The sequence below is a fragment of the Mytilus californianus genome, unplaced genomic scaffold (genome assembly GCF_021869535.1).
Source record: "Mytilus californianus isolate M0D057914Y unplaced genomic scaffold, xbMytCali1.0.p SCAF_6, whole genome shotgun sequence".
NCBI classification, from domain to species: Eukaryota; Metazoa; Mollusca; class Bivalvia; order Mytilida; family Mytilidae; genus Mytilus; species Mytilus californianus.
In genome coordinates this window covers 97,058,193-97,071,661 of record NW_026262712.1, presented here as the reverse complement: position 1 = coordinate 97,071,661, position 13,469 = coordinate 97,058,193, and the positions used below count along the sequence as shown (strand labels likewise).

At 31.7% G+C, this 13,469-nt stretch overlaps 1 protein-coding gene and 1 long non-coding RNA gene across 2 annotated transcripts in view; both read right to left on the bottom strand.

Moving 5' to 3' along the window:
* Positions 1-13,469, bottom strand: part of LOC127706498 (uncharacterized) — an 89,661-nt gene that overhangs the window by 60,425 nt on the left and 15,767 nt on the right. The window contains exons 6-10 of the mRNA XM_052211149.1: positions 9,038-9,179; positions 5,284-5,512; positions 4,932-5,087; positions 1,574-1,922; positions 873-1,173 (exon numbers count right to left, since the gene is read on the bottom strand). Coding sequence (XP_052067109.1) covers positions 873-1,173; positions 1,574-1,922; positions 4,932-5,087; positions 5,284-5,512; positions 9,038-9,179 — 1,177 coding nt within the window. The remainder of the gene's footprint in view (positions 1-872; positions 1,174-1,573; positions 1,923-4,931; positions 5,088-5,283; positions 5,513-9,037; positions 9,180-13,469) is intronic.
* On the bottom strand, positions 10,567-12,656 carry LOC127706500 (uncharacterized). The gene is made up of 2 exons (XR_007984497.1): positions 11,545-12,656; positions 10,567-10,686 (listed from the first exon to the last, which is right to left on the bottom strand). It is a non-coding gene; the product is annotated as an uncharacterized LOC127706500 (long non-coding RNA).

Below are 13,469 nucleotides of genomic sequence, written 5' to 3'. Positions count from 1 at the left end.
AAATGAGGTCAAGGTCAGATGACACCTGCCAGTTGGCCATGTACACCTTGCAATCATTACATACACCAAATATAGTAGACCTATTGCTTATAGTATCTCAGATATGGACTTGACCACGAAAACTTAACCTTGTTCACTGATCCATGAAATGAGGTCGAGGTCAAGTGAAAACTGTCTGACAGGCATGAGGACCTTGCAAGATATGCACATACCAAATATAGTTATCCTATTACTCATAATAAGAGAGAAATTAACATTACAAAAAATCTTAACTTTTTTTTCAAGTAGTCACTAACCCATGAAAATGAGGTCAAGGACAATGGACATATGACAGACGGAAACTTCATATCATAAGGCAACTATATACAAAGTATGAAGCATCCAGGTCTTTTACCTTCTGAAATATTAAGCTTTTAAGAAGTTCGTTAATGCTACCGCTGGATCACTATCCCTATGTCGAGCTTTCTGTGACAAAAGTCGAAGGCTCGACAAAAAATCATGTTTTCGTGGAGATTTTATTTCATGGTCCTGCCAAAGTCTGCATACAAGCAATTACAAAATTTATACTTTGATGAACATGAAAACTTGTGGTTTACCTATACCTACGAAATCCTTGAAAATTGGTTCCACACGAATAATAATAAATCAAAAGTAACTTCTACTGGTATCCCTTGAATAATAAAGAAGCAAAAGTAACTTCTACTGGTATCCCTTGAATAATAAAGAAGCAAAAGTAACTTCTACTGGTACCCCACGGATAATAATAAATCAAAAGTCACTTCTCAGGTAGTATTTAGAAGCAATATAATCATTCTTCTATACAGTACGTGGCAATATTAATAACTGTCTAATTAATTAATTGTCATACTTACGTCATTTCAGAAAAATCCTCAACACTATGAACACTTATATTAACCCTGTCACCTTTGATCAACCAAAGATTTTCTATAATTGGAGGACTGACATCTCTGTACACCAACAAAGACTCCATATTGAATTCTCTAAGGACATCAAAAGCTTGTACAGTTACATTTAACCTATCTCCATCCCCCCAGTCTACTGATAGACTGACGAACTGGTCCTTCAACTGATTAGTAGGGAGGGATGTAAATATCTGTGAATCCTTTAATGTAGGGTCATGAACGTCATAGGCTACTTGGAAATCAACAATACCTGAAATAAATGGTTCAATGTAAATACAATGTTGACACTTTACTTAACATGCGTGTGCTAATCTGTCAATGGAATAATTCTTTTCCATGTTTCACTTTATATTTTTTTTATAATTAAACATAAGCACATGTGCAAACCATCTTCAACTAAAAGCCAAATCAAAGGTTGCATGTATATGAACTCAAATGCAGTTGAATTATCTGTGATGTGTTTGAGATTATTTTTGCTAAATGGAACTATTAAACTGGCTGCTACTGCAGTAATTATTATTTCAATATTACGCTTTTCTTAGTGTTTGAAACATAAAAACTGCACTTTAATGTTTTGTTTAAATCTTAAGTAATAGTCCTTTAACATCTTTATATATAATCTATTATTTATATGAATATCCGATATTTACCATGCATATGTTGAATTTCTGCACTAGTTCTGTTTCCATAGAGATCTTCATATATTGGATCAGCTCCAGGAGCCAATGGTAGAACAGGATTCAGCCAACTATTGTGCTTATGTCGTATATTTTGAAATCTCCCCGGCCAAATTATTTTTACAGAAGGTGTGTCCTCAATTACCCACAGGTATGATGTATCTTTTGAGGCTGTCTCACACTTCATATCGTCACCATGTAATGTTACTACTGATTCATCATCAAAGAAAAAAATTCCTCTACCAGTTTTTGAATTCCCTGCATTATCAAAAGCTGAAAGATGGATGGTATACACTCCTGGTTCTGTGACTGTTACTGTAGCCTGTAAAATAAATAATGAAATAGTATTCATAGCAAAGATGGATGGTATACACTCCTGGTTCTGTGACTGTTACTGTAGCCTGTAAAATAAATAATGAAATAGTATTCATAGCAAAGATGGATGGTATACACTCCTGGTTCTGTGACTGTTACTGTAGCCTGTAAAATAAATAATGAAATAGTATTCATAGCAAAGATGGATGGTATACACTCCTGGTTCTGTGACTGTTACTGTAGCCTGTAAAATAAATAATGAAATAGTATTCAAAGCAAAGATGGAAGGTAAATAGCCCTGTAAAAGTTAATTAAAGCACTTATTAATAGTTTTATTAAACCTCTTAAAAATAGTGTTATAGATGTACTGTATAATAAACAAATCATATTAAACAAATCCTGATTTCAAAATATAAATTTGGTTGAAAATGGAATAGAATATACTTTGTTTTCATAAATAATAAGTAAAAAAAAATCAAATATACATATACATCCTATTTTAACTGGGTTTTTTTTTGTTTTTTTTTTTTTGCCTCACCAGGTTTTCATTAAAAGAAAATAAGACTGGACTAACATTTTGAATTAGTTAATCAAAAGTCATGCCCTCAGACTGCATGGGATATGCCAGTGATATTGTTTGCCTCAAATTACCTCCGAAATACGGCTTTTTCCCCTAGAGAAAATTCCCAATTATTAAGAAAAATGGCATAAAATTCCTCCCAAAAAGTTAAACATTTTCCACAAACGGTGATGGCATCGGTAGTAATGTATGTAAATTTCACGAATTTTTTTTTACTTTTCACCTGAAATGAAATTTTTTACTTATTATTTATGAAAACAAAGAAGATTCTATTCCATTTTCGACCAAATTTATATTTTGAACTCAGGATTTGTTTAATATGATTTGTTTATTATACAGTACATCTATAACATTGTATTCATGTTATTTTTTTTATATTATAAGCGCTTTTGATATCCGGGTTTCTTATTAGAATCATTGCGGTGTTTGTAACACACATGGTTTTCAATGTATTAAGTACTGTCAATTTCTTCGTTTCTTTCCCCTCCCCAAAAGTTCCTTTCCGGTTGAAAATGTCTCACAATTCAAAATATTACGCGAAAAAAACTGTTTAAAAAAATTCCCAATTTCTCTAATTTTCCCAAAATTAAAGGGTAGAGGCAGTTTTGAAAAAAGACAACAATATCACTGTATATATAATGCTCAGCCAGATATATTTACCATTTATCATTTATAAGTTAAAACATAAAAGTTGAATTATGTTATGTTTTGACACTTTCTCTGACCATAAGATCTGAATGAAATGTTGATTTTCCTTTCAACATTGGACTAATTATTTCTAAAATTATGACTCAGTGCACTAGTATGAAAAATTCTAATGAGAAACCAGCTTTTTACTCCTTTATCCTTAAATATTGCAATACAAAAACAAGTTACACAATATTAAATTGCTGAAAGCCCAGAGTTCTGTGACAGCATATTTTTTTATGTATTAGTCAAAATCATGTAATGGATACAAAAAGTGTTGAACCTGAGACCAGGTAAATCCCATATACAAATCTACAGTAAACTTTCTTGCTCATATGTATTAGATTCTGTGGTATAAGTAATTCAGGTACTTCTCAAAAATGTAAACCTTATAAAGACACACACATATATATATATATATATAGGTATTACATTCTGTAATATAAGCAGTTCAGGTATTTTTCAAAAATGTATACCCTATAAGAACATATATATATATATGTAGGACTCTGAACCGCGATGGTCACACTGAAGTGTGATGGTAGCATTATGACACTATCTTCTTGATAGCTACGCCAAAGTGCATTGGTGGTATCATGATGGATTACATTAACTATATCACATTATATACATTACATTTTTTTCAGGTTTACATGTCGATGTAGAAGTCAATTATTTTGTTAGAAGTAGATTTTAAGGTAGTTAAGTAAATCATTGAGAATATGCAGGACAATCTATCAATTACTATGAAACAAATGACATACATAATGTGAAATATATTCTTGTATTTCAAATATTATAAACACTGTTTAAAGAGATACATATAAATTAAAGGTATCGATGAAACTATAATATATAACCAGGGTTCTAACACATGATATTTTTAAAAACAGTATACGATTGTGATATAATCATAATTTGTATGACATACAAGCTTCTTGCAGGATGATCATTCTTTTTCCGACTCTTTTATTTCAACCGTACACATACTTGTACATAGCATTGATACCAAAATGATACATATTTTGGACAATAATGAATGTATATTTCATCTTAACTAAAAATAAATGGGGAACGTGTCCATGGGACACAGATGATGCCCCCCCCCCTTGCATATAAGGTTAAAAAGGGACTTAACTCAAGAACTGTAACAGTGATGCTACCCAAATTTGTACTCGATCTGAGTTTAATGGTAATAAGCATTTGTATATAAGTTTCATAACATTTAGTTGAGGCAAACTTAAGTTAGAGAACAGAAACGAAAAATTCAGCATTTTTTCCATTTGTAAAGGGGTATAACTGTGGAACGGTAAAAGTGACGCCACCAAAATTCATACTTGATCTGTGTTTTGTGGTAATAGGCATTGTGTGTAAGTTTCATAACATTTGGTTGAGGAAAACTTAAGTTAGAGAACGGAAACCAATTTTGGGACGTACAGACAAGGATAAAACTTAATGCCCCTCTGCCATATGGCGGGGGGCATAAAAATCTACTTTTTATAATAATTACACATCTATTATTTTTCACTAGCCGTCATGCTTAATATAGACCATCGCCCATTAGCGAAATGACCATCACATTTCGGCTAAGACCATCGCACATCAGTATCCCCATTGCACCTCTGAAAACAACATATATATATATATATATAGGTATTACATTCTGTGGTATAAGTAATACAGTTATTTCACAAAAACATATACCTTACAAAAACATGAATATATTAGCTGCAACAAGTCAATACTTACAGATGTTGTACCATTAGGTAAAGTACCACTCCCTTTACCACTAAAACCATCCATCAATCCTCCTGCAGTGTGAACCAAGTCAAACAGCTGATATTGGAAATGTGATATTCCTGACATGTCATCAGACCATCCACCCCAGGAATATGTCACAACTGGCTGAAATTGTATAGAAGCAGTTATAACTCAGCCTTTGGTTTAATAAATTTTCCCTATCTAATCATTATTAAGTACAATGTAAAATTGGTCCTCTTCATAAATCTTTTTGTATTGTACTGGCTTTTGACATTTTCAAGTTTCATATTGAAAGGCTATACCATAGTATAAAACATTTAGTAATTAAAAAAATACTTACATTATTTGTTATATCTGACTGTATAGACACAAATGGAGCACAAGCTGTTCCCGAAGCCACAGAGCAGTGGTATGGTAGTACTAGGTCCCAATGGTACTCAAAATCTCTAGTGGTTGTCTGCCCTTGATAAAAGAATTGGTTTATGACTTCTACATGTCTGTTGAAATATTCATCACGATCTTGTGTCTTAACAAACCCTCCATTGGTTGCAGATACTGTGTATATAACTCTGGAATAAAAATAAATACAATCAAAATTCACAGCGCTGAAAAGGGTAGCTAATAGTATGTCTTCAATAATTAATAAACAAGTGCTTATACCATATTTCAATTTTTTAAAAGCCCTTAAGTCTAAAGAAGCTATGTTAAATTAAGCAAGCGTTTAAAAGGATCTGCCATCAGTATTAAGTTCTTGAAAGGACAATTTTTTTTAGAAAATCTAAATATCCCTGACTGTTGAGGTTGCTTGAGGCATAGAACCACTATAATTAAGTCAGGAAGAATTAAATACAAAAAAAATAATATATATTTCAAACAAATAATTCCTATGCATAGCTAAAACTGTCAAAATATGTAAAATCTTTTGGGTAATTTTGATATGAAATGAAAACTTAATGACCTTGGATCAATGTTGAACCCTTGTTGAAGGTTTACTCTAATAAAAAAAAGTTTGAATGAAATTGAAATAGAAGGGCATATTTTCTCTGTTTCTCAGATCAGAACCTGTTTTAGTACTTCAAATCTTCACAGAAGCAATGCCCTATTATCTTCAATTAAAAGAATGTTTAATATCAAAACATAAGCTAGGCCAAGGTTTTGTTTTTACACGGCTTTGAATGCTTGAAAATGCAGAATTTAGCATAAAAAGGAATGGGACCATGAATTAGTTATTTAAAAACTTTATTTAGAACATAACAATAACATATGGCTATTAAACTATTTTTTAGGACTAAACCTTCCTTTGTTTTATTTTGATCAGTGTCATTACAAAAGGTAGAAATAAAGAGCTGTGCCATGAGCGCATGATATGCCTGTCGCTTTTCAAAGAAAAAAGTTCCATAACTCCTCAATGTCATATCAGAAATTTATAAATAAACTATAGGGAGGTTATTTTAATAGATATAAACCAGTCACCAAAGTTTCATGAAAACTGCTCATAGCACTTTTGAGTTATTGTCTGAAAACTGGAAAATCCCCCTTTTTAATTAATAAAACCCAATAACTCGGAAATGTAAAATCGAAAATTTATAAAAATCAAAAGGGAGCTAGCTCACATCAATAAATATAAACAATTCACCAAAGATTCATGAAAAATGCTCAAAGCATTTTTGAGTTATTGACCGAAAACTGGAAAATCCCCTTTTTAATGAATAAAACCCCATAACTCAGAAACGTAAAATCTAAAATTTACAAAAAATAAAACGGGAGCTCACATCAATAGATGTAAACAATTCCCCAAAGTTTCATGAAAACTGCTCCAAGCATTTTATGAGTTATTGTCTAAAAACTGGAAAATCCCCCTTTTTAATGAATAAAACCCAATAACTAGGGAACCTAAAATCCAAAATTTATAAAAATCTAATCGGAGCTCATGTCAATAGATATAAACAATTCACCAAAGATTCATGAAAACTGCTCAAATCATTTTTGAGTTATTGTCTGAAAACTGGAAAATCCTCCTTTTTAATGAATAAAACCCCATAACTCAGAAACGTAAAATCTAAAATTTACAAAAAATAAAAAGGGAGCTCACATCAATAGATGTAAACAATTCCCCAAAGTTTCATGAAAACTGCTCAAAGCATTTTATGAGTTATTGTCTAAAAACTGGAAAATCCCCCTTTTTTAATAAATAAAACCCAATAACTAGGGAACCTAAAATCCAAAATTTATAAAAATCTAAACGGAGCTCATGTCAATAGATATAAACAATTCACCAAAGTTTCAAGCAAATTGGTTAAAGAGTTTTTGAGTTATTGTCTGACATGTTGATGAGGCCGGACGGACAGATGGACAGACTGAAAACAGTTTACCATAATACGTCCCCTAAACGGGCATAAAAAAATCATCTTTACACGGTAATATTCTGAATTTACAGTGTAGATAATCCATTTAATCAATAGTAGGAAGAACATAGATTTTATTATGCACTTCGTTGTTTTCTGTGCCTTCTTCTGAAGGCAGAGTTTGATGTTGTGTCAATATAATTGGTAGTGGTCACTCATTTCATATTGTTATTTTAAGTTGAGTATATACTATTTATAAATCATTTGATATAATGCATTTCCGACATCCCTTGGTCTTGGTCTCTGGTAGATAGTTGTCTCATATGCAATCATACCCTGCCACGTCCATTCTGTGTTTTTGTTAAGATATATTTCTGCTTTGTATCTATCTGATGAGTTAAGCCCTTTTCAACTGATTTTTATAGTTTGTTCTTATGTTGTACTGTTACACCACTGTCCCAGGTTAGGGGGAGGGTTGGCGCCTTCAAACTAGTTTAACCCTGCCATATTCTGCATGTGCCTGTCCAAAGTCAGGAGCCTGTAATTTAGTGGTTGTCATTTTTTGCTGTATATCATATTTGTTTTTCGTTCATTATTTTGTACATAAATCAGGCCGTTACTTTTCTCGTTTGAATTGTTTTACATTTGTCATTTCGGGGCTTTTTATAACTGACTATCGGGTATGGGTTTTACTCATTGTTGAAGGCTGTACGGTGACCTATAGTTGTTAATTTCTGTGTCATTTGGTCTCTTGTGGAGAGTTGTCTCATTGGCAATCATACCACATCTTCTTATTTTTATATTGATTAGATATTCACCTCATTGCATGTACTGTAGTTACAAAATACAGGGATAGAAGAGGTTAAAATATAGTTAACAACTCACTCAGAATAGAAAACACTAGTGCAATCTTTTCCCCCTTACTCCCCCCCCCCTAAAAAAACAATATTCAATTCAGAAAGGACAGTAAAAGAATTAAGAAAGCCTGTATTACAAAAGCAGTTAATCAAAACAGGCTTAATTATTACATCTGCCGAAAAAGATATCATGCAGCTTAACACTCTAATATCCTCTACTCTACTTCCAATTATATTTATTATAATAGCTATTTCATGAAGTTTGAGTCTCATGTGCAATGCCCACATCAAATATGTGAAAAAAATTTCATTGCATAATATAAAATGAACATTTTTGTTGTTTTTTTTACTATCAGTAGGACACTTAATGTAAGAGTGGTATACAAGGTCTTAAATTAAGGTACCTGGAAAAGTAGTGTATTACCACCACATTGTGGCCTGTACAAGCAAGGTTAAATAGCCAATATATTGATCTTCATAGGTTTGATTTTCTGCATATATATATAATCCTTGCCAAAGAGGGGCATCTGTATTAATATGCTGCCACCTCCAGTCAGAATGGTGACGTTAAATCCAATGGCTCATGTAGAGAGAGTACCACGTACTCTCTCTGCATGATGACAACCCTTGCAATAACTCTTTGAGGAGTCCCTAGGTGACCTGTTACAAGGCATTTTCCAGTGGCAGTCCAAATTTCCAGACCTTGATCCCATGGCCCCTATTACTGTACCTACTTTCTGTATTCATTGTTAATTTGTTCTTGTCCTGAACATGCATGAAATATTTGGCACTGGAAGTTAAACAAACCACAATCAATCAATTAATCAAAACGTTTCTACCTACCCAATTAAACTTTTAAGCATTTAATCCATTTAATATCTTGATAACTTACTTATCATCATGTTGGAAGGGCAGCCATGTTGGACCAGTAAAACTACTGATGTAAAAGGACTGTTTACAATTCAGAAAATCAATGGGTTCATATTTACTCATTGGCTGACAAAACTGTATTTTTGTGTCAATTAATGAACCCCCTGAAAAAAAAAGACAAAAACATTTTATATTATACAACTGAATGATAAAATAACAGTAAATGTCACAGTATTACATTTTGAAAAAAATTTCCATGATGTATAATCAGGAGCTTTAAGCCAAATTAAGGGGTCTTTTTTTTAAGTATGCATACAGTTAGCAGTAAAATGGCACAAACACATCTTCCGTTATTACCCAGCAAACACAAAAACATCTTTAAAATGTTTTTAAAATGTTGTGTCTAATGTCATGAAAATATCACAAAAAAACGTGAGAAAAACATTAAATGTATGGTAGAATATATATCGCTAAAACGTTTTCTAATATATTTTCTAAAATATTTGCATAATATAATTAAAATGTTGTAAAGAAATATCATGATAATGTGAAAAACAATGGCGAATAAAACATTTTGATAATCTTTTAAAAAATATTTTCTAGAAATATTTTCTGAACGTTTGAAAAACATCATGAACATCAAATAATCTTATAAAAATGTTTTTTGGATGTTTTCTTGCAAGTGAGACTGTGCCTAAAAAATGTTTTCAAAATGTTTTAAGAAGATGTTTTTGGTTGATATCTAGATCATATCAATATAAAAATTTCTGTACTTTTTATTGAGTTTCCTGCTTTTTTAAATAACAAATCATTAGTTAAATTAATTTATACACAGTGATTAATTCTATATACAAACAAGAATAAATCAGTTGTTTTGCTAAGCATATGAAATTCACAATTCAAAGTCTCTAAAAACAAGAAGTATCTACAAATTTTGACACATCCAAAATGGCAGACACAACTCATCATGGTCAAGCCACTTACCAAATATGAAGTCATTCTGTTCATCAGCATTACTAATTAAAGTAATGAAGAAGTTTGAGAACATTCAACATTTTGAAATACAATGTTTAAGCAAACAGGAAACAGGTGCCAGATACAAAAATGTTCACACATCACAGTTCATCACTATCAAGCAGCTCATTAAATATGAACTCATCTTTATCAGCAGTTTTGGGAAAAGCAGTGATGAAAATATTTATTGGACAAAATCCGACAAATAAAGGTGGACAGACAACAGACAGTGCAAGAAAGCCCACATTCCAACCACAATGGTATATTGTTTAGTTTTTCACTCTCAACTTTTATTACCTATCTTATACACATCATGCATATGTCAACCTGAACATGCACGACATATATGCCATTGGACATTATGCAAACATTATACACATTTTTAAGTTCAAGTTACATTGACTAAAACTTGTGTCCCAAATTCAGATTTTTCAATACAACTTCTCTTTCTAAACTAAAACGATACACTTCTAATAGGGTTACATCTTAAGTCAATAATCATTGATAATTGGCTGAAGAGATGAGAACAAAACACCATTTTACATCAACTATTTGATTTATTTAAGAATACATTGAAAAAGTCAATCAATTGTCTTATTCAAAATCACTTGGAATGTCTTGTAGTGTCTTATATCTTTTTCTTGCTGTGCCATGCTTCTGAAAAAAAAAATAATCTTACATTCATATATAAACTTCTTGCACATTCCTTTATTATAGAACGATTCACGTTGCCTGAAGGATAAACATCCCCTCCCCTTTAAAGATTTGAAATAATAAGGATGATAGTCTGTCGGAAGGGGACGATAAATGGCTGACCGTGTTTAGAGAGAGCAATATGCCACGCTGAACTTCATTTAGTTTTTAAAAAAAAAACACATAAAAAAATTTGAGATATGTGTCCAGTCAAGAGTCTTATTTCATTATACTCGTTGATTATTGTCTATCATATTTTTTTCTTTTATTGTTTTGTATAAATCAGGCTGTTGTTTTCTTGTTTTTTTTAGTTTTCATTAAATGCATTGTATCATGTAGCTATAGGGGCCTTTAAAAGCCCTGCTACATAATGTCATTAAACATCTTATTGTCCTTTTTAAGTGTTAGAGTGACATAGTTTATAACTTGTCATTTGTATGATCTAAGGGCATATGATACAGTACTAGTAGTATACTATAGGCACATAATAACTTATCGAAGTGTTACGCATTGTTTTCGCAATGATGATAATAATATAACTTAACTTCCGAGAAACACACAGATGTCATTAAATGAGTTGTTTATATGTATTTGAAATACTTCAAAGGAAAGCAAGTATGTTGTTTATGAAAGCACACCGTTGGACTAAAAGATTGATTTAAATAAACAACTTGTTTCTATTTTGTCACAAAAAAAATAATTTATTCAAATATCCAGATATCTTTCTGCATTGTATGCCCTTAATCTTGAATGTTATGCATTGTTTATGCTAAATATTTGAATTAAATATGGAATAACAGTAATTCTGTGTGAAAATCTTACTTCAAAAAAAAATTCTCCTGAAAGGTTGTAAACATTCCAAAGAACCTGCGCCACTTCCAAATTGTAAACCTGCATATTGAACTTGTCCTTTGTGGCTTTTCTTTTAGCTCCTGTTAAAAAATAAAAGATACATTGTATGTACATTGTGTGTATGAAGCAATAAATATAATTTTAAGCAACAGTTTATATTATCTTGCTTGTACTGAAGTCTTACATAGTCTATGTAATGTTCATTAAGCTGTTAAGGGAAATTTAATTTACTGTTTTGCAAATACATACATACACTGATTTTACTAGAAAAAAAAATCTCCATATTCAAATGGTGCTTATATCATGTATATTAGTGTTATTGTAACTTGTTTGTGTGCCTCGGAAACAAGGTATTGAGTCATGCTTCTTGCAATAGTTGTTGTTGGTTTAAGTCTGTCAAATTTCTTTTTCATAATGTGTATTTAATGTAAGTTAGTTGTTTTGTTTCAATTGTGTTGAGAAAAATTTAACATTTGTTTGTCAAGGCTTCAAAGTGGACTATATGGCATTGGTTTTCTCAGTTTTGAAAGCCGTACAGTGACCTATAATTTCTTTTATCCAAGTCATTTAAATTCTGGTGGATAGCTGTCTCATACACCTCATCGCTATTTCAGTATTTGGAAATCTGTCCCGCTTGAACTTTTTACGTCAGCATACGTCATACAATAATACACCTTATCGCTATTCCCGCCTGACCCGAGAATTCATCCTGCTTGAACTTTTGACGTCAAACAACAATCACTTTTCCATTGTGGCATCAGATATTTTTTATGATGACGTCAAAATTTTAAGGGAACTTGTGACAGTTGTGTGATGTCCAGTAATGGCGGACAAATAGCAATAAGGTGTATTACTTTCAATTGTGGTGTCAAATATTTTCTTATATGACGTCAACATTTTACGGGAACTTTTGTGATGTCCATGGCCAGTAATGGCGGACAAATAGGGATAAGGTGTATTGGCAATCAAACACACAATCCACATATCCTTATAATTTTTTTTATATCAATGTCAATGAACATATTCATAATTGGTGTACGTAGATGCTTGAACAGTGGCGGATTTAGGGGCCCCGACCCCCTTATGGAACTACTAATAAGATAAATGTATAGACTATTTACAAGTATCACTCCAAACGTTTGCTTGCCTTGGGCAGGGGCCCCCCTTTTTCAAAACCTTGATCCGCACCTCCAGAAACAGATGTAATTTGGTTCCGATTATGATTGAACACACACAATGAATGCACAAGTTTCATCTTAACAGATTAATCATTCTTACCAAGTGAGTATATACCGCGTAACAAACAATTTTCTTGGCTCTCTTTGTTGATATCCTGTCTTCGTTTTGAAATTCAAATTTCAAAATCATTTCCGGTGATAAAACAAAAGTCGATTCCGGAAAAGGTCGGTTTTTCCGTAAGGCATATATAAACGATACGAAAATTGAACTTAGTACAGTTACAGTTTTCATTTCTTAATTTCTAAAATATACACGAACGAAATGAACAAACATTAAAGAAAGGTGATTGTTTATTAATACATTATTGCTTAATTTAATGTTGACTCTTTTGAATTTTAATATTAGAAGGAATAAAATCTGACTTCAAGGATTTTCAAGATATCACTTTAAGGATTTCAACCATAGTATCTTGCTTGTCATGACATTGATGAAATGTAGTACTATATCTTATCCTGAAAAAAACGAGCTAATTCCACAAAATGTTGTTTGTGGGGTTTTGAATAAAGTTTAAATAAAATGTTATTTTTATATCCGTAAAATGTTTAATAATATATCAGTAAGACTATTAAGTAATGTGTATGTCAGAATATTTTATAGAAAACATTTAGCTGATATTTTTCAGATGTTTTATGTAAAACATTTTAATTTTACTTTAT